We start from the raw sequence: 20,305 nt of genomic DNA on the forward strand, positions 1-20,305 counted from the left end.
ATTTGACATGTACCAAAGTATGATTTTTCCATTAAGAACATGAAGTGCTCTTTTTGAAAGCAATGAAAAACATTGACTTTTGAATAATTTTTCCATTGTACATTGCAGGCTGACAAGACAAGTGAAGGCAAGTTTATATAAAATGTTTCATTCGACTGTTCTTGATTTAATATTACTAGTAGAGACTAATTTTTCCCCAACACTATAATTAAGACTACTTTGTCCAGTGGTGATCAACAGCAAGTCTAGCCTAATAAATGCAAGATTTTAAAAGTACTGAATCAGGAATTCAACCTCCCTGAAAGGAATGGAGAGAATTAAAAAATGAAACATGTTTCAAACTACTTTTTTGATGGGTTGGGGCTAGGGCAGGAAGAAGAGGGCTATTAAGGAACATGACTAATTTGGTTGGTAAATCTTGAGTTCTCAGTGATTAAACTCGCAAACTGAGGGATGGATGCATTAGACATTATACTATCTTCTTAAAATTCTACCAAAATGAACATTTCACTTGTATTGTTAATATTGTATGTTTTCTGCATTTGGTATAGATTCACTTTTTTAAAGACTACAGGTAGATTATTGTAAGAGTGCCTGCCATTCATTCCATGGCAATTTCAACAAGGTACTGCACATTTCAGAAGTCTGAAAATAATATTTTCCTCTCTATATGCCCTATAACTGAAAAGTGTTTCCCAAAAAACTTTTTACTCCATTATATGTACCACTTTACTTTCTAGCTGTTACTGGAGACTTAAAAAATCTTTAGATTTGGAGGATAGCCTATGTGGATTTCATTAATTGTTGAAGAAAGAAAGAAGGATCAAATTTGGAGTTTATTTAAGAACGTACATTGTACTCAGCATTATAGACGATGCATACTGTGATACAGCATGGCCAGAAGGCAGCAGGAGAGTGATATAGGAAAGATATGCAAGTCCCAGGATGAGGAGAAGCCTCATTCCCTGTGGAGGGAAGAAAGGTTTGTATAGATTAATTAAAAGCACCTGAAGTCAATTAGGGCACCTGAAGCCAGTCACCAGATAAAACCTCCCTGCTTCAATCAGCCAGGTGAAAGAGTTGGAGCAGAGTGGTTTGAAGGAGTTGAAGTAGAGGAAAATTTGGAGAAGTGCTGTGGCTGGCTAGAAGACCAAGACCCTAGGAAAAGAGACACGCAGCTTGTGCAGAGAGAGGGCAAGAAGCCCACAAGCTGAAGAGTAGGAGTGGGAAGTAGCCCAGGGGAAGGAAGCACTAGTTCAAGTGGTTTTCCATTAGCCCTAGGGCCCCTGGGCTGGGACCTGGAGTAGAGGGTGGGCCGGATCCCTCCCTCTCCACTACCCTTCTCTGGGTTACTAGTGGGACAGTAGATATCCTAGTTCAGGGGCAGGAAACTGCACCCTGAACACCCTACCCCCCACAAGAAGAGGAAGCACGGGACCCATCATAATCATGGCAGCAATTTGCCACAGTACTGATTGGTCTTGACTGGATAACTCTGGTATTCCTGGGGCTCAATATAGAGGTCTGTCGACCCGCCACCCCCTCAGTTCCTTCTTGCTGGCTACTCTGATAGTGAGGTAGGAGGGTGGGTATTGGAATGGACATGAACACCACATCTCAAAGAACAAGAGTTACGAGAAGGTCAGTGACTGTTTTTTTCTTCTTTGAGTGCTTGTTCATGTCGATTCCAATCAGGTAACTCACAAGCCCAAGTTTAGGTGGTGGGGTTGGAGTCGTCCATTGATTGGAGCACTGCTCGTCCAAAGGCTGCATCATCTCTGGTCTGCTGGATAAATCATATAGTGCGTGGCGAGAGTATGGATGGAGGACCACATCGCTGCTCTGTGAATTTCCCGAGTGGGAACCTGAGCCAGGAACGCTGTTGATGAAGGCTGCACGCTGGAGGAGTGCGCAGTGATCGGCGGCACAGGAACCGGGGTCAGGTTGTAGCACTCATGAATACATGACACTATCCATGATGAGATGTGTTGTGATAATACCGGCAGACCTTTCATTCTGTCCACCACTGTCATGAATAACTGGACTGATTTTCGGAATGGTTTTGTTCTCTTGATGTAAAAGGCTAGCGCCCTGCGGATATCCAGAGGATATCCAGCGGATATCTGCGGATATCTCTGCTCCCTGCTGCTGGAATGAACACCGGGAGAAAGATGTCCTGGTTGATATGAAACTGCGACACAACCTTCGGGAGGATAGCAAGATGAGGTCTGAGCTGAATTTTGTCATTATAGAACACATTGTAGGGAGGCTTTGACGTTAGGACCCCAAGCTCAGACACCCTCCTGACAGAGGTTATTGCTACCAGGAACACCACCTTGTAAGAGAGGTAGAGCAGGGAGCATGTTGCCAACGGTTCCAAGGGTGGTCCCATGAACCTAGAGAGGACCAGGTTGAGGTCCCAGGCTGGGACAGGCTGTCGGACATGAGGGTACAGTCTGCTGAGTCCTTTTAAAAATCAGCTGACCATAGGGTTAGTAAGCACTGAGCAGCCCCCTGCACCCGGAAGGAAGGCCAATATGGTGACTAAGTGCACCCTTATTGAAGGCAACGAAAGCCCCTGCTGCTTCAGATGGAGGAGGTAGTCCAAAATGAGCAGCACTGAGGCTAGCGTCAGGAGTGAATGGCGCTGCGCCAACCAAATTGAAAATCTCTTCCACTTGGCAAGGTAAGTGGCTCTTGTAGAGGATTTCCTGCTGCCAAGGAGGACTTTTCTGACCTGGTGTGAAGAGGAAAGCTCCATCGGGTTCAACCATGGAGCTTCCACGCTGTAAGGTGAAGCAAGTCGAGGTTTGGATGTTAAAGACGACCGTGATCTTGGGTCAGAAGGTCCGGGAAGAGTGGAAGGGTGACCAGGGCTTACACAGACATGTCTAGGAGAGATGTGTACCAGTGCTTTCGGGGCCGGCCTGGTGCTATCAATATGACCTGAGCTCCTTCCCTCCAGATCTCGAGGAGTATCTTGTGAACGAGTGGTATGGATGGAAGGGCATAAAAGAGATGCCCTCCCCACAGAAGGAGGAACGCATCCAATCTGGAGCCCAAGCCGTGATTCTGGAAGGAGCAGAACTGCTGTCACTTCCTGTTGTGTCGCATGGCAAATAGGTCTATCTGGGGAAAGCCCCACCTCTGGAAGATTGAAACCACGACGTTCAGGCAAATGGACCATTCGTAGGCATGAAACAACCCGCTGAGGTGGTCTGCCAGTTTGTTCTGTACCCTGGGGAAGTACAACACTTGCAGGAGTATTGAATGTTTCAAACATAAATTCCACAGCATGAGGACTTCCTGGCACCGGGGAGAGGAGTATGCACCCCCCATTTGTTGATATAAAACATTGCTGTTGTATTGTCCTTCATAACTGATACACAATGTCCCATTAAGTGTTCACAGAAGGTCTGGCATGCAAGATGCATCGCTCTCACCTTTCTGACTTTGATGTGGAGAGCCAGGTCTGCCGGAGACCAGAGACCTTGGGTCCTATGGTCTCCCAGATGAGCTCCCCAGCCCAAGACTGATGCGTCCGTCACTAGCAACAGAGATGGCTGCGGAGTGGCGAAGGAAATCCCTGAGCACACCTCCTGAGGGTCAAGCCACCGCAGGAGGGAGTCGATGACTGGGCGAGGCAAGATCACAATCCTGTCCAAGCTGTACTGGCCTGGGCGAATCACTGACATGAGCCACGACTGAAGAGATCGAAGCCTGTGTCTGGCATGCTGCATCACGTAGGTACAGACAGCCATGCGTCTGAGAAGCTTCAGGCAGTTTCTTACTGTGGTGGTGGGAAACTGTCTGGTACCTCGAATGATATCTGTCAGGGCCTGAAACCTTGCTTGTGGCAGGTATGCCCTGACTTAAGTCGAGTCCAGTACTGCCCCTATAAACTCTATCCTCTGGATGGGGGACAGAGTCGATTTTGCTTCGTTCAGAAGAAGACCCAGGTTGTCGAAGGTGGCTCTGATGAATCTGACCTGAGCCTCCACTTGGGTCTTGGAGAGGCCCTTGATCAGACAGTTGTCAAAGTACAGAAACACCTGTACCTGGCGCTTGTGCAAGAATGCAGAGATGACTGCTATGCACTTGGTGAGGACTCGAGGTGCTGCTGACAGGCCAAATGGAAAGACTGTAAACTGGTAGTGGGTACCATTCACCACATACCTTAGGTACTTTCTGTGGGGCTGAGCGATTATGATATGGAAATATGCATCCTTCAAGTCAAGGGCAGCATACAAGTCTGCTGGATCCAGTCATGATTGAGGCCAAAGAGACCATCCAGAACTTGAGTTTCTTCATGAACTTGTTGAGTTCTCACAGGTCCAAGATGGGCCTGAGGCTGCCTTTGGTTTTCAGTGTAAGGAAATACTGGGAATAAAAACTCTCACCCCAGTGCTCCTGAGGAATCTCCTCTACTGCCCCTAGAGATAGGAGAAACTGCATTTCCTGGATAAGGAGCTGCTTGTGAGACGGGTCCCTGAAGAGGGACAGGGAAGGGGGATGGAAGCGTGGGAGGGCACAGAATTAGATGGAATATCCCCTCTCTACTGCGTAGAGCACCCAACAATCTGAGGTGATACAGGACCATGCATGGGTAGAAAGGGGATAGTAGAGATGAGAAGGTAAAGTGGGGTAGATCCAGTTGGGGATCTGGTGCGCTGTCCTCATCTGCACCTTCAAAAGGACTGTTTTGGCCTAGAGGGTGGTTTAGATTGGTCAGAGTTCTGACCTGAGAATGGGTGCAGTCGCCTTCTGCCGTTCCTGTTCCTCCTCCATGAGCCGTCCTGATGGTTCTGCAGCTGGTAGAACTGTGGAGAAGGTTGTGGCCTAAAATGTTTATGCTGTCTGGCCAGAGAATGGAGGCCCAACGATTTGAGAGGGGCTCTCAAATCCTTCAGGCTCTGCAGCCTTTTATCCGTCTTTTCAGAAAATAGACCTCCTCAAAGGGGAGGTCATGAATCATTTGTTGGAGCTCATATGGCAAGCCTGAGACCTAGAGCCAGGAGCCCCTCCTCACAGCTATGCCTGTGGCCATCACAGGAGTATCTGCATCCAGTGCGGCTTATAGTGAAGCCCTGGAAATGAGCTTCCCTTCCTCCACAAGAGCTGAAAACTCGGCGCAGGAGTCCTGCGGCAACAGCTCCATAAAATTAGCCATTGCCCTGCATGTGTTGAAGCAGTACCTGCTGACAATGGCCTGCTGATTTGAAATGCGGAGCTGTAGGCCTCCAATGGAGTTGACCTTTCTCCCATAAAGGTCAAGCCTTTTTGCCTCCTGATTCTTCAGGGAGGGTCTGTGGAAGCCCTGACGCTCACGTTGTTTGGCAGCATTGACCACAAGAGAGTCAGATGTGGGATGTGTGTATAAATGCTCGTAATGCTTGGATGGCACAAAGTAATGTCTTTCGTTGTGGTTAGCTGTAGGGGGCAACAAGGTCTGCCACAGAGTTTTCGTGGTGTCAGAGATGATCTTTATGAGGGGCAGGGCAATGCGAGCAGGTCTGGAGAGGGCTAGGATGTCCATCATTGGATCTGCATCTCTACTACCTCCTCTGCCTGAATGCCCAGGCCCTGGGAAACGCTTCGCAACAATTGCTGCAGAACCCTGTCGTACTCTAAGGCTGGGGCTGTCGCCATGCCTGCCAATGCTTCATCTGGCAAGGACAAGGAAGAGACCCCCCGTGAGGGGTGGCTGATCCCTTTCTTCTACATCCAAGGGGTCCCACATCACCTGGGTTTCTTGGCCCGGTGCCAACTCAGATGGCGTCACACCCCTTAGTGTAGGGGTTGCATATATTGGCGCAGACACCTGGGCCCAGTTGCACCAGAGACATCAAAATGATAGTGCAGGGTGGTAATGGGCCTACCCACAACCCTGCCAGTGTCGGCGGTGCTGGCAGATGTACAAATGAGGCTGAGGCCACTGACATCTCCCTGGAATGAGACCCTTGGTTTTGACGAAAAGCCCAAAAAGTCCAAAAGGGCCATTGCGCTGGAGGCTGCCATTGGGTGGGCCACGGTACCGGGACCATGGACTGTCTGCTCCTATTCCTCCAGGACCAATAGGAGCCTGACTCGGACTCCAAGGTGTCTGAAAATGATGACCTGGGGGGAGCAACGCTTCTAGACACCGAGCTTTCGTGCTGAGGGCTCGGGGATCACTGTGGCTACTGAATGTGCTCTGATGCTGGGAGTGGCACACCGGGTCGGAGATTGGTGGGCCATCATAGCAGGCTTTCCCCTTGAAGGAGCCCAGGGAATGACTGATGTTGATGACCTGTCCCATCTGGGAGGAGAGAGAACAGTGCCGAGAGGTGAAGCAGTTCTTGGGCAGCCTCAAATGCCTCGGGTGTTGAAGGGAGGTGCAGCTCATGGCTTGGCGAGTGAGGAGGGTCCAGACTCAACCGCCCTTCCATGTGGGCAGGACTTGGCACGACCATCACCGGTGGAGCAGCACTAGTGTGGCCCAACATGATTCTCACAGCAGCAGGCTCCTTAGGCCTAGTAGGGGGAAAGCCACCCCTCTCCGGTCTCTTCTTCTTTTGCAGCACCAGCGATTGCGAACGATGACTGCGTGCGGCATGTGAACTGTGAGTAGAGCCAGGATGGTGCCGTGAGTCCTTATCCTTACCAGCACCGGCGCTCGTGCTGACGATGCTGAAGTGCTCTGCACTGAGGAGGAGGTACTCGGTGCAGGGTCCGTCGACCCAGGGTCGGACATGGGGAGGAGTGCTGCCTCCATCAAAAGGACCTTCAGGTGCTACTCTCTATCTTTTAAAGTCCTGGGACAAAAGGTCTTACAAATGGCATGACGATCCTTCTGATGGCCCTTTCCTAAACACTTTAGGTACGAGGTGAGGATTGCTTCTGGACATACACTTGCCACAGGCTTTGAAGCCCAGAGACCTTAGGATGTCCTGGTGTCGGAAGAGCTTAGGAGGGAGATTCCCCTCCCCCAAAGGAAACTTATCTAACCCTAACGAACTACTATCTATTAACAAACAATGGAAAACGTGTAAGAAACTGCTAAATGCGCCTGTTGAGACAAGAGCACAGGGAAGTTCCAGCTAACTGTCACAGGCAGTAAGAAGGAACTGATGGGTTGGCGGGTCAACAGGACTCTATATTGAGCACCATGAAGGCAAGAATCCAAGGGGCGCCCAGGCCGAGCTGACAGATGCGGCTAGGGGAAAAATCTTCTGACTACTGTGCATGTGTGCGCACACACAGCTGATTGGAATCAACGTGAACAAGCACTTGCACAAGAACTAGGAGTTACATGGTACTGCCACATTCCATGTAACTTTATGCAAATTACTTAACCTATACCTCAGTTTCCCTGTCTGTAAAATGGAGATAATACTCACAGGGGTACTGAGAAGCTAAGTTCTTGAATGAATGTGGACTGCTCAGATACTACAGCGGTGAGTAACATAGAAAAGCTAATGTATAAATAAATGAAATTAAGCAGTGACCTGGGCCCAATTCCCAGCTGAGTCGCAGACTTCCTCTGTGTACTTGGGCACATCACTTAGCCTCTCTCATTTCTGCATCTGTAATATGGGGATAACATTTCTTTTCTCCTGTGCTCTGTCTTGATTATGTAGACTGTAAAGTCTTCACAGCAAGGAGTATGTTTTACCATGTGTTTACACCGACTTAGCACAATGGGGCCTTAATGTCAGTTGAAGTCTCCAGGCACTTCTACAATACAAACAATAATTATTACACCAGTGCTCCATAGCCTGTACTGGTTGCATTATGATTTTTGGATGGAATGTCAAGTGTTGGCTTTGTCCTATGAAGTCCTAACTGATTTGGACCTATATACCCAAGAAACCACCTCTCTTCCTGTTTTAAACTTACCATATTTGCACTCTCCGCTCCCAGGTCTGAAAGAGAGGTTTCAGGCTGTTTTACATAAAGGTTCTCAACTTTGAAATTCACTCCCTTGTTTGATCCACAATAGCCTAAATCTGCTAATCTTCAATGATGCTCATTTACTTTGGTGTGGTGGGCATTAGGGAGAAATGGAAGCGTATTGTATACCTGATTCATTCATTTTTCTATTTTGTGAGTAAGTGGTGGTTGGGAAGGACCAGGCGCTTCGCAGGACACGCAAGAAGGCAAAGTCCCTACCTCAAAGTGTTTAATATATAATATTAAATGTGATATAATGAACAAAGGCAACGAACAGTAAGAAGAGAAAAGGATGAGGATGCACATTCACTGCATTAGCAAGTTTATGAGGTTACTCAGTTTACTCATGTACATATATTGGATTAATATATGTTTTAGAATTTAGAATTATCATCAGCATTTACAGTTTTAGAAAGACATATTTCTATTTATTTAAATTACTTTTCTCATAAGGCCTATTATACGATGGCACAACTTTACTCACCTCAACGTACGAAATGGGAAATATCCCTATCTTGTCAGCCAGCATTCCTTCAGCCCAGTTTTCGTCTACTCGGCGAATCACAGTCAGCACATCATCCTGTACAAACATGAAGTAATTATGTCTCCCAGCTCAAATTAAGCTATTCATTTAATTTCTCTCCAAAACACAAGCATCATCAGACAAAGGGGTACATGAAGAAGAATTCCATAGCAGGAGCTTCATTTTCACAATATGAACCTGCAGTTCTTGGAATTAAAATAATTTCCAGAGCTTCCTCATCTTGGTCAAGTCCTGCACAGCAGCCCAAGAACTAATCTCCGTCAGTTATTTGGGCTTCTCCTGAGCAACAGACTGCCTGCTGTGCCCACTCTAGTGTATTCCATCGTCCCTGAATTGAGTCTCAAACTCTTCTTACTTATAAGCTAGCTTGTTCCCCTGTTCCCAGCTGTTGCTTTTCTCCTCATGTAAGAACATTAGCAAACTTAGAAAGCATAACTGATATCTCTTTTGAAACAGAGATTTAGTTCTAAGCATGTTTGCAAAGCAATTATTTGCTCAATAAATTTATTTTGCCCTAGAAACATCATTAACTTTTATTTCATTGAAAAACTCAGAAATGCTAGGAAACACTTGCACTGATATAAAATTGAAGATTACAAACAATGCATGCATTGCACACACTACTTAAAAATCAAAGCTACAATGCAATATAATAACTAGGCTGATTATCCTTAGGAGCACTAACATTTGTTCAGTAAAAGATATTTTCTGTTCACATGTAGTTGTACCGGTCTTGTAAGAGGGAGAACTGAATATTTAAGGCCTCCCACTTCTATAATTTCAGGTGACCTTTCCATTTTTAATAGCTGAGGGCTGTAAAGACATCTAACTAGTTCACATGTCTGATCTTGTAACATTTTTTGTGCAGTCTGGAAAAATTAACGTACTATAAATTTGTAGGCAACTGAAAAAAAACAGCCCCAAGCTATGGTTAAGTGTCTTTTAAGAATACTCTTCATAATCTTAGTACTCCTATTAAAACTTCACATCATTTCATGCCTTCTAAGACAGAAAAATAACTCAAATAGGAACAAAACAAAAGGAATTGACTCTTTTCCAAAAGGCAATTTTTATTCTTATGTAGTGACACAAAGCTCACAGTTAGTATTAAAAATGCCCTGAATTAAATGAAAACGTGACAATTAGTATGAACTCTGACAACTAAAAATAAGTGAAAGTTTCCTCTGGACTGGGAATGCTTTAAATTCACAATTCAGACTCTCTCAAATTCAGAATGCATATTAAAGCAGTTAAAAAACTGCACTGTCAATTTCAATGGTGAAATCCTCAGAGGAGAACAGTGTCTGTGGTTTAAGGGAGGAAAAGAAGTGGTATATATTGAAGAAATGCCCTGTGAACTTACATATCCTTGGCTTCTTAACATATCAGAGCGATAGAAGAATGTATAGGCCAAACTTTTAGAACAGAAACAATGTAAGATATTCTAAATCAATGAATAATTATTCAAAGAAAATCCTTTCTTTTTTAAAAGTCATTTCTACATGTTTTTACCTTTGAAAATGGCAAACAGTCTTTGTCTGCTTCCTTGTCTTTCACTTCAAAGTCATAAAGTGCTTTGCACTGAGGCGGAGGTTGAGGTAAAGGTTTAATAATCTGAACAAAGTTGGTAGGAAAAAAGCCATGGACACCATTGACTTCTCCGTGGTACCAATTTTCATCCACTTGCCGACGTAAAATGATGATGTCACCCTTATTAAATTTAAGATCTCCAGGTTCTTTTCCCTCATAGGTATACAATGCTTTGGCACACGGTAACTGAGGTATACCCTAAAAAAGAAAAATATAAAAATTAGAATTTTATCTTTTTTTAAAGGTGCGATAATGCTGTCCAAACCTTTGAAAAGTGTTTTGAGATTGATAGATAAAAAGAATTATATAATAAAGCACAATTTATTATGTACAATAAAACCAGGGCCAATTTTTACACTACTGATTTTAACAGAATTTCAATATGCTAAGTTAAAGAGTTAAATGTTCTAGCATAATGAGTTTGAGGGAAAAATACAACATATCCCTCACCAAAAAGTGCACAAATAATTTTTTTTTTTGCAAGAATTCAGCACTAAAGCAGCTTGCAATGAATCAGAGTCATTAACAGCCAGTACTCTGAAGATTAGAAATAATAATGAGTTTTCAAAGACTACAAGAAACATAATTTGGCCAGAACTTTACAAAATAAATAAAACAAGTATTTTTGTTTGCAGATAACTAATGTGGATCTGTCTAGCACTAAAGCAGAACATTAGATTTTTTTACCCTGCAGCTGGATTTTATTCCTCTTCTCTTGAATGAATTCACACAGCAATTACGAGTTTGATATGTATTCATTCTATATATTAAGAGTTTTTAAAATTAATATTTTGTAATAGGACACTTTTTTCAGGGCAAAATCCTTTTGAACAGACAAAATCACAAATTCACCAGCATGCATAGCATAATAAAGTATGATATTTCAGACTTTGTTGTATTTCAGCATAATTGGGTTAATGCAAAAAAAAATGTGGAAAGCCTGCATGCACTTATCTGAAAACTCTGTCACTAACCTGATGATAATCTTCCCCACTTAAGCCACTCCAAAATCTTTTTGAATTTAATAGAATCATAGAAATGAAGGGCTGCAAGGGGCCTTGAAAGGTCATCTAATTCTTTCCACTGCGCTGAGGGAGGATCCCGCAGACCTAGACCTGACAGGTGTTTGTTAACCTGTTCTTAAAAACCTCCAATGATGGGGATACCACAACTTCCCTTGAGAACCCATGCCAGAGCTTAACTACTCTTATAGTTAGAAATCTTTTTCTAATATCTAACCTATATCTCCCTTGCTGTAGACTAAGTCCATTACTTCTTCTCCTATCTTCAGTGAGCCTGATAACAATTAATCACCATCCTCTTTATAACAGCCCTTAACATACCTGAAGACTTATCAGGTTCCCACCCAGTCTTCTTTTCTCAAGACTAAACATGCCCAGATTTTTTTGTTTTTGTTTTTTTTAACCTTTCCTCATAGGTCAGGTTTTTTCCAACTTTTCCATTGTTGTTTCTCTCCCTGGACCCCCTCTGACCTGTCCACATCCTTCTTAAAGTGTGGAGCCCAAAACTGAACACAGTACTTCAGCCAAGGCATGACCAATGCTGAGTAGATGCAAGAATAACCTCCCCATGTCTTATTGTGGCAGGTTCCAATAGGTCCACCGAGCCTCTAGGGGGAGAAGGAGAGCTACTGTCCTACTGGCAGGCCTTAGTCACACCTTTCGGGCACAGGGAGTTAGTGGAGAAGGTGTGTCGGCCAGAGTCTGCAGCGCGCCCCTCAGGCCGGGAGCGCCGGCACGGGTCTGCGGTGTGCGATTCTGCTACCCAAGGCAGGTTGGCCGGGGTAGGGGAACGCCGGCCCACCCGACTTCACTGCGTTCCAGCCCAGGGCCGTGACAGCGGCGGGAGGCGAGGGTCCCGCTGCTGGGTCAGCAGAGAGCCCCCCCACGCCCCGCTGACCAAATACACCCCCCACACTGTGCAGTTTTGCCCCTGGGCTACTTCCTACCCGGTCTCTCAAGCGGGCCTCTCTGGTCACTCCAGCTCGTCTGGGTATTCAGCTGCTGATAGCTCCAGTCCCCCCTCTGTGTCGGGCTCACGCTGGCTCGGGTTACAGCCTGGCCCCTCCAAGTCCTCCGGGTACTCAGAGGCCGGCAGCCCTGGTCGGCTCAGTCCTTCCTCCCAGTCAGGTTCCTCCTGGCCCAGGGTCTCCCCTGGGTCGACAGCAGGGTCTGGAGGGAACAGCCAGCGGCCTGTATCTCCCTCCCTCCCTGGTGCTGCCCCTGCTGGGTAAAGGGCCCTGCCCTTTGTACTTCCTGTTCCACCCCTCCCCTTCCGGGGATTGATCTGACCCCACCCACTCAGGCTGAGAGGGTGGCTCTTTACCCTCTGGTTCAGAGGGAAGCCACCCTGGCTCTCTACACTTACCTATGACAATCACATTAATACACTCCAGAATTATATTAGCCTTTTTCACATTGTTGACTCATACTCAATTTGTGATACAGTATAATCCCCAAATCCGTTTTTAGAGTTTTGAACCTGTTCTCACTGTATGTATGTGAATTTGGGGGATGAAATTACATATTTAGCTTTTGTTTTCAGCTCTCTCCCATTTTTTTACACCAGTTTTCCCTCTCTTACTGAGAAACTCTTAAGACAGGCGACCACTCTGTCACTATCATTGGATGATTTATGTAAAATTACCTCACCTTGAGAGCCATCCCTTGATACACTGTGCAGAGAAGAAATATTGTCACTTAACAGAGGCATTCCCTGATATAACAAACAGCTTCACAACATCAATCAGAATTCATAAGTTGCACATGAACAACTGGCCCATATCATTATAACAACCATATTACAATTAAACACAAAACCAAAAACACCACCACACCCACTGTGTCCAAAATACACCCCGAATAAATTCACTGAGATGCAATATTTAGAAACTCAGAAGAAAGCATTCTTGTATAGATCTTTCAAGAAATCTGTACACAACTAAACTGCAAAAAAAAGTTAATCTATGATAAATTAATTTACTATATTAAGGTTAATGCATATTCTTTGTACTCAGGTGGTTTGATCCAAGTATTAGTTTTCTCACTACTAGTAATCACTGAAGAATGTTTCTAAAATTCAAGGAGTACTTGTGGCACCTTAGAGACTAACAAATGTATTAGAGCATAAGCTTTCGTGAGCTACAGCTCACTTTGTTATCCTCTAATAAATTTGTTAGTCTCTAAGGTGCCACAAGTACTCCTTTTCTTTTTGCGAATACAGACTAACACGGCTGCTACTCTGAAATCTAAAATTCAAGTGGCAAATACTCCTCTCCTCCCCTATCTCTCCCCCCTCTCCCCTCAACAGTGGTTGTGCTGAAATTGTGTCTTGGTAATTGCAACTGACTCATTAATTTAACATTATTTAATTGATTGCTCAGGATATTGGAACTACAAATTATATACTATAGAGTGTATCATAAAGGCTAATGCAAATTAATCTGCAATCAAACATCTGGCTATGTTTTTGTATGATGTTCCTTTTCAATGAAACTCAAAGACTTAGTGGGCCAGTTTGTATGTCAAGTTTCTCAAAAGGAGGTTTCCCACATTGGATAAAATGGATTCCACTCTATAATTTCAAAAAGAACAAAGTTCAATGAACTAAGTTCTTGTTCTCACTTAGACAGCCAATGATTAAGGATAAATGGTTAAACGACTCGGAAGAGCAATAAAGCAAATGCCTTTTCCTTCTGTTACATCTGAAGGATAAAGTCAGAACAATTGGTTTTGATTGCACAGCACTATTCCTTTGAGTGTAATATATCAACGGCCCACCAGGGCACTGTCTCCGCATTCCTCTCATCTGCATGATCTGAGACCCAAGTCACGGCTGAGGCCTTTTTGGCCTTTGCCTTTAACAACCTTTACCAACTGCTTCCTTCCCTCTAAACTCACAGAGGTTGTTCATCAGGCTACAGAGCTCTGAAGATCTGCTGAGCCAGAGTTTACATTTCATTCTGAGTCTTTCACTTGGCTAAACATGAAAGGAGGGCTTAAGAAGAAAAATCTCTGCCGTCTACCCGTATGTTTGCAGCTGCCATTTACCCCTACCAGCAACAACAATGAAAATAGTTTTAAATGTATTTTAATTTTTTTTAAAGAGATACTGTACCTAATACAGGTTTCTTACTGTTATTGCGTCAGGTTTTTTTTTTAAACAACAATATCTGAATTTCTATGCGATAGTTTATATTATACAAACTATTTTAATTATTTTTAACCAAGACAGTAAAATGGACATTATATGTACCCAAACCCTTAAAGCAAAGGAAAAAATGTAATTAAGGCAATACATAACAAATGCAAATAGCATATGATTGGAGTCTTTTTATGATGTTTTAAAGATGCTGTTTGTATTTGTTATGTATTGTCTGAGAGAGAGAGAGAGAGAGAGAGAGAGATTTAAGAATAAAATCTTGAATAGTAAAACCTCTCTGGCAGAGGCTCCCTCTCCAACCTCATATATTTTGTCTATAGAAACTACAGGTTCACATTTTTCCACTTTTATATTTTTCCCCATCTTTCCTAAGTCACCTTATCTTTACCTTTATTCTTAGCTACCATTTTTAAATTGATAACTGGCAATTTTAGGTTCCTTTTATAACCTTAAAGCAGGCTATACTCAAAACTTTGTCAATATAATACTGTCAATTAGAGGTGTGATTTTTATGGCAATTCTATATGGGCAAAATCCCCAGTGTAGGTACAGTTATAACAATATAAAACTGGTTTTGCCAGTACAGATTGTTTCACTTGGGGAAGCTGAATAATCTGTACTGGCAAAAGCAGTATTTTTCTGGTATAAGCTGTGTTTCCAGTAGGTTTTGCCAGTATTGCTATACCAGTAGAGCTATGCCAGCAAACTTTTTCTAGCATAGACCTGGCCTTAGTGACTCCTTCCTATCCACACTATCTTGCTCAGGTAAACCTGAAACTTTGCCTCTAGCTCCTTCAACAAAAAGCCTGACAAACAGTAGTGAGTCTTGAGCATCCTTACTACACCAGTCTTTTTTATCTACTTCTGTTCTTGACTCAGATCTTCCACTTGCCTCCTCTTTCCATAACCTTGGACTGACCATTGACTTTAAAACTTTTTTCTTCCCCATTTCCTGTACGTGCAAGTGTGCCTATCACCATCTCAGCAACTTAATACACTATTAATCAACACCTCCAATAACTGACCAATGTAAAGTACCCTTCTCTGTGACTATTGTACATCCTTTCTCTATGATCACTCAAGTTCCCACACTTAATTCAGCAGCATATACAAAATATTGTTGTTTGCTTTTCACATATACAAAATTTGACTACTCCATCCACAACCTTAGACAACTGCACCGGTTTACCATTTTATGATCTGGTTCAACATTTCCATCTTAATATTTAAGTCTCTCCATAAATTTCCTTTAGCACCTCATCTCTCACTACATTCCTTGCACTTGTCTGGCCTAGCCTCTGCCCTTTTCCAGACTGTTCACGCTGCATGAAGAGGAGACTTCTCTTTTTTAATTCTAGCCTTTGGAACAGCTATCATGTATCTCTTTACCTCATCAGCTCTAGCATCTCATTTCCAATCTCAGCTTAAAACCGAGCCGATCTCCCAAATTTATAGCTCAGTTTCTCTGTCTCCATTATTGCTCTTTCTGTACTGTATTTAGCTCAAGTATTTTGTGAGTCAAAGATATGAAAACATTAGAAAAATAGAGACTTTTTAAAAGGAAGTTATCCACATTTATACATAGCATCGCCGAGTTTAGGCTAGAAAGGACCATCAGTTATCTAGTCTGACCTTCTGTATATCACAGGCCACCAACACCCACACACTAAAACCAATAACTAAAATGAGACTAAAATATTACAGCCCACAGGAGACTAGATTAGTGTGTGCCACAGGCAGAGAATAGGAGAGACCGAGATGCACCAGTGCCCACGGTCCCCACAATGGTAGGGAAATGATTAAGGAAGATATGCCCTCAGGACCCTGGCAAGTGACCAGCACCCACACGGTGCAGAGGAAGGCAAAAAACCCCAAACAAACAAATCCCCCACCCCACCCCAAGGTCACTGAATCTCATCTGGAGGAAATTCCTTCCTGACTCCAAATATGGCGATCACAGTTAGACCCTGAGCATGTTAGTAAGAACAAGCCAGGCAATCAACTGAGACACAATGCTCTGTAACTCCTCAGCACCCTGGCCCTCCCAGTTCAATGTCCCATCTGCAGCCATGGCTATCCCTAATGCTTCAAAGGAAAGAGATTAAAAATATGCAAATGTATTGCCCCTTCTGAAAGTTTCTTACTATTCTAAACAATACATACAGCACTGTCAGTTTGATGTACTGTATTCAAACTGTCTTACAGAATCCACAGAGCACAGAATCTGAATTCATAAGGTTCTCTGTGTGATGCTTTCTCGAGGCTTCCAGAGCTATACATCACCTTGTTGCCCTTCTGCCTCAGCAAGAGAGAGATTTGCTGCTACTAAACTATGCATCAGCTCACTGACATTCCAGTCTATTAGGCAGCCCAACAAACTCCTCAGGACTCTGCTAGCCCTTTCTTTGCTTTGCAGGTAACTCTAGTGGCCCAACTCCTGAACCCCCAAGACGAGTTTTTCTCTGCAGTATTACAGCCTCCATCACTGCACACTAACAGACATGTTCAGTCTGCTGTCTCCAAATAAACAAAATAGACATGGCCTGATGGCTCAGCTGGAGATACACAGCTCACTTTAATATAACCGCACTGATATGAATTTATCATAAAACAAGAGTAAGTTTATTAATAAAGAACAGAAATAATAGAAACAGAAAATGGTTCCAAATAAAACAAAAAGTATAATCATGCTTTCTAGTGACTTAACTCAACAGGCTACAATCCTTCTCTAAAGATAAGTTTCCAACCTAAAGCTAATTCTCAGCGTCACTAAGCCACATAGTAGGGAATCCACCTTTCACAGATCAAAGAGCACTGAACTCTTTGTTCCTTCAATATGGATAAAAAGATGCCTTTTTGCTTCTCCTTGTCTCTCCCAAAGTTCATTGTCTTTGTCTCAAGAGTTAGGAGAACTCTTGGTGTTCAGACTGTTGGTACTCTCTGCTATGTTGCGCCATGCAGTTTCCTCATTCTCCTGACAACTGATGCAAATGAACTGCTCATTGCTTGCATCTGTAATATATACTGAGCATGGGAATGCCAGAGACAAATAGACAAATCAACAGTCCTTTGTCTAGGACAGACTTGTTTATCAAGAAAGTTGGCTTTCTAAATTTAAACTTTATTCATGTAGGAAATAATTCAAAGAAATATTGCTTAACTGGGGCAATATTTACTTCAGCTAGCACTCAATTCTTACCTAAATCAACTTTATGTATTTACCTGTAGTATCAGAACCTTTCTGGATGGCTGTGGAGGTAATTAGGAGCCCACAGAGAGGGAGTTTGAATACGGATTTCTTGGTAAAGGGATAAAGAGACATCTGTTATATAAAGATAAATGCATTTAGGGCTAGATCCTTATTGGTGTAACTTCCAGTAGGTCTACTAACTTCCATGAAACACTGATGAATAACATTAGCTGAGACTGGGCCTTTACAAAGGTGGTATAGGAGAGAAACTCTCTCATCAAATTAAAATTATTTCTAGGGGTAAATGAGAAATGCTCACTGTCCTTGGTACAGCTGGTCATAACATTTCTGTCCAAATAAAATTTTGGCAAAGAGTGGGGAAAAGTCATAAAAGGTTTGTGAATATTTTCCCCATCTTTTTAACCAGTTCTACAGAAATGTGTAGGAGTCTTAATGAATGCAAATTTCTTTGGACACTACTTTTATTACAGTTACTGTGTTTAACAGAACTAACTCTATTAGCAAATACAAAAAAATGGACTAGAAAATGGAGCCTACTTGCTTAATGAAAAAATAACTGTAAATCAGATGAGGCTTGGTTTGAAACTCTAGGTTATTTTAATCAAAACTCATATCTGTATGGCTATTTAAATTCTCAAATGGTGCACAGCAGTCATTCATTTCCAGGAAGTCTAGTTTAGAAAAAAGTAGGAGGCAGCATAAGAAATAAACAAATAAAAACCAACCCCACTGACCAATTTTTTTTAAAGAAGCTGAGCACCTGCAACTCCAATCAATGAGAACTGTAGCTGACTGCTATCTTTGAAAATCAGGCAAAGTGTTTATTATTAGTCAGTTCAGATAAAGAAAAGTCTCAGTGAATGCTATGTAGGGCTGATGGGCTTCTTAGTTCCACCTAACCTGATTCTTCAAGGTAAATTATAAAATTTCTCTATGCTTGTGTTCCTGTATACCACTACATTTGACAACTTATACCACTAACTTTAAATGTAATGTGGATGTGATACACAGAAATGCTATTTCTTGGCCACCATCACCTGACATGGCACAGGGTTACAAAAATTAATTTCTCTCATCACATGACAGGGTCAGCATCCATGGATTCCTGTGGCTGGATGACATTAGAGATCTGATTGCCACACACAGTATTATCAGTTAACCTGGCTCTTGGTAACATCAGAGAAACTCCATGACATAGGACATCTAGGGGTTCCCTGAGCATAACACAAGGATAGACTTTCTCTCTGCAGATAAAAGGAACTAATTTCACTGAATCAGGGATGCACTTTAAGGGGGGAAATCATGGTCTGAAGTTGTGAGGTCAATTTTTCCTGTCCTGACTTACAGATGTGATATCTACAGTGTAGCTAGGATAGCAGTTTGCCAAAGCCCTGTGCTGTTCTGTTTGCTTCTGCTGCATCTGGTATGCATGGAAAAGTCTTGCTACCATTTCTCCCTCGCTGGACTCAGAAAGAGAATATTAGTCTACACTACAGACTTCGACTGGTGTAGCCACGTCAGTTAGGGGGTGTGAAGAGGATGATCCCATGCCAACATACCTGTGTTGGCAGAAGCAGTTATACCACCATTACTGAGTTTTTACTGTTTTGTTTATGGGAGGAGATTTAATATACTGATACAAAGCATAGCTCTGCCAGAATAACTGTGCCCCACTAGGAGAGCTTTGCTGATATAGCACACCAGTAAAGTGCACCTAGTGTAAACATAGCGAAAGTTTGCCAAATACAACTATGAAAAAACCTGTGGCCCAAAGGTGTTTTGGAAGTAAAAGGTTTCAGAGTAGCAGCTGTTAGTCTGTATCCGCAAAAAGAAAAAGGAGGACTTGTGGCGTCTTAGAGACTAACTAATTTATTTGAGCATGAGCTTTCGTGAGCTACAGCATCCGAATGCATCCGATGAAGTGAGCTGTAGCTCATGAAAGCTTATGCTCAAATAAATTTGTTAGTCTCCAAGGTGCCACAAGTCCTTCTTTTCTTTTTTTGGAAGTAAAAGTTAGGCATGAAGGATATGAAGGCATTTGAAGGCACTTCAGAATTTGCTACATGAAGGCTTAAGAATCAAACCTCCTTTTTCACTAGGAGGGTGGAAAAGCACTGGATTACCTAAGGAGGAGGAGGAATCTCCATCCTTGGAAGTTTTTAAGGCCCAGCTTGACAAAGCCCTGGCTGGGATGATTTAGTTGGGGTTGGTCCTACTTTGAGCAGGAGGTTGAACTAGATGATCTCCTGAGGTCTCTTCCAACCCTAATCTTCTATGATTCTATGAAACTGAGGTTATGGCTACTCGTCAAGCTGGAGGGGTAATTTCCAAGTCAGGTAGATGTATGCACTCTAGTTTTGACTGAGCTAGTGCATTAAAAATAAAAGTGTAGCCATGGTGGCATAGACAGCAGGACGGGCTACCTGCCCCAAGTACAATCCCACCAGGGAACCTAGCTACTTATTTGGGCAGCTAGCCTATCTCACTACCTTCGCCACCATGGCTATGCTTCTGTTTTTAGCATGCTACTTGAAGCAAAGTTATCGTGTGTACATCTCCCGAGCTGGAAATTCCTGCTTGAAGTGTAGCTGTACCCTGAACATCATGTCAGTTTAGAGGAATGCTCATTTATAAAAGCTTTTTACACTGTGGCCAGCTGAACAGCTTTCCACACTATACCTACATTTTTGTTTATTTAAAAACAAATAAATGAGCTTCCACAGAATTAGCCCACCAGAGAGCCAGAATTCTCTACTATTTAAAGGATTCTGCAGTTTTGAGAAGCACAGAAAATTTTGGATACTTTCTACTAAAATGAGCCTCACAATCCACACCATACAAATCAG

The 20,305-nt window shown here is 43.1% G+C and overlaps 1 protein-coding gene across 1 annotated transcript in view; it reads right to left on the reverse strand.

Moving 5' to 3' along the window:
* SH3RF1 (SH3 domain containing ring finger 1) overlaps positions 1–20,305 on the reverse strand; it is a 160,044-nt gene that overhangs the window by 69,108 nt on the left and 70,631 nt on the right. Inside the window, exons 3-4 of the mRNA XM_038400901.2 lie at positions 9,989–10,264; positions 8,417–8,512 (exon numbers count right to left, since the gene is read on the reverse strand). Coding sequence (XP_038256829.1) covers positions 8,417–8,512; positions 9,989–10,264 — 372 coding nt within the window. The remainder of the gene's footprint in view (positions 1–8,416; positions 8,513–9,988; positions 10,265–20,305) is intronic.

Source organism: Dermochelys coriacea, chromosome 4 (genome assembly GCF_009764565.3).
Source record: "Dermochelys coriacea isolate rDerCor1 chromosome 4, rDerCor1.pri.v4, whole genome shotgun sequence".
NCBI classification, from domain to species: Eukaryota; Metazoa; Chordata; order Testudines; family Dermochelyidae; genus Dermochelys; species Dermochelys coriacea.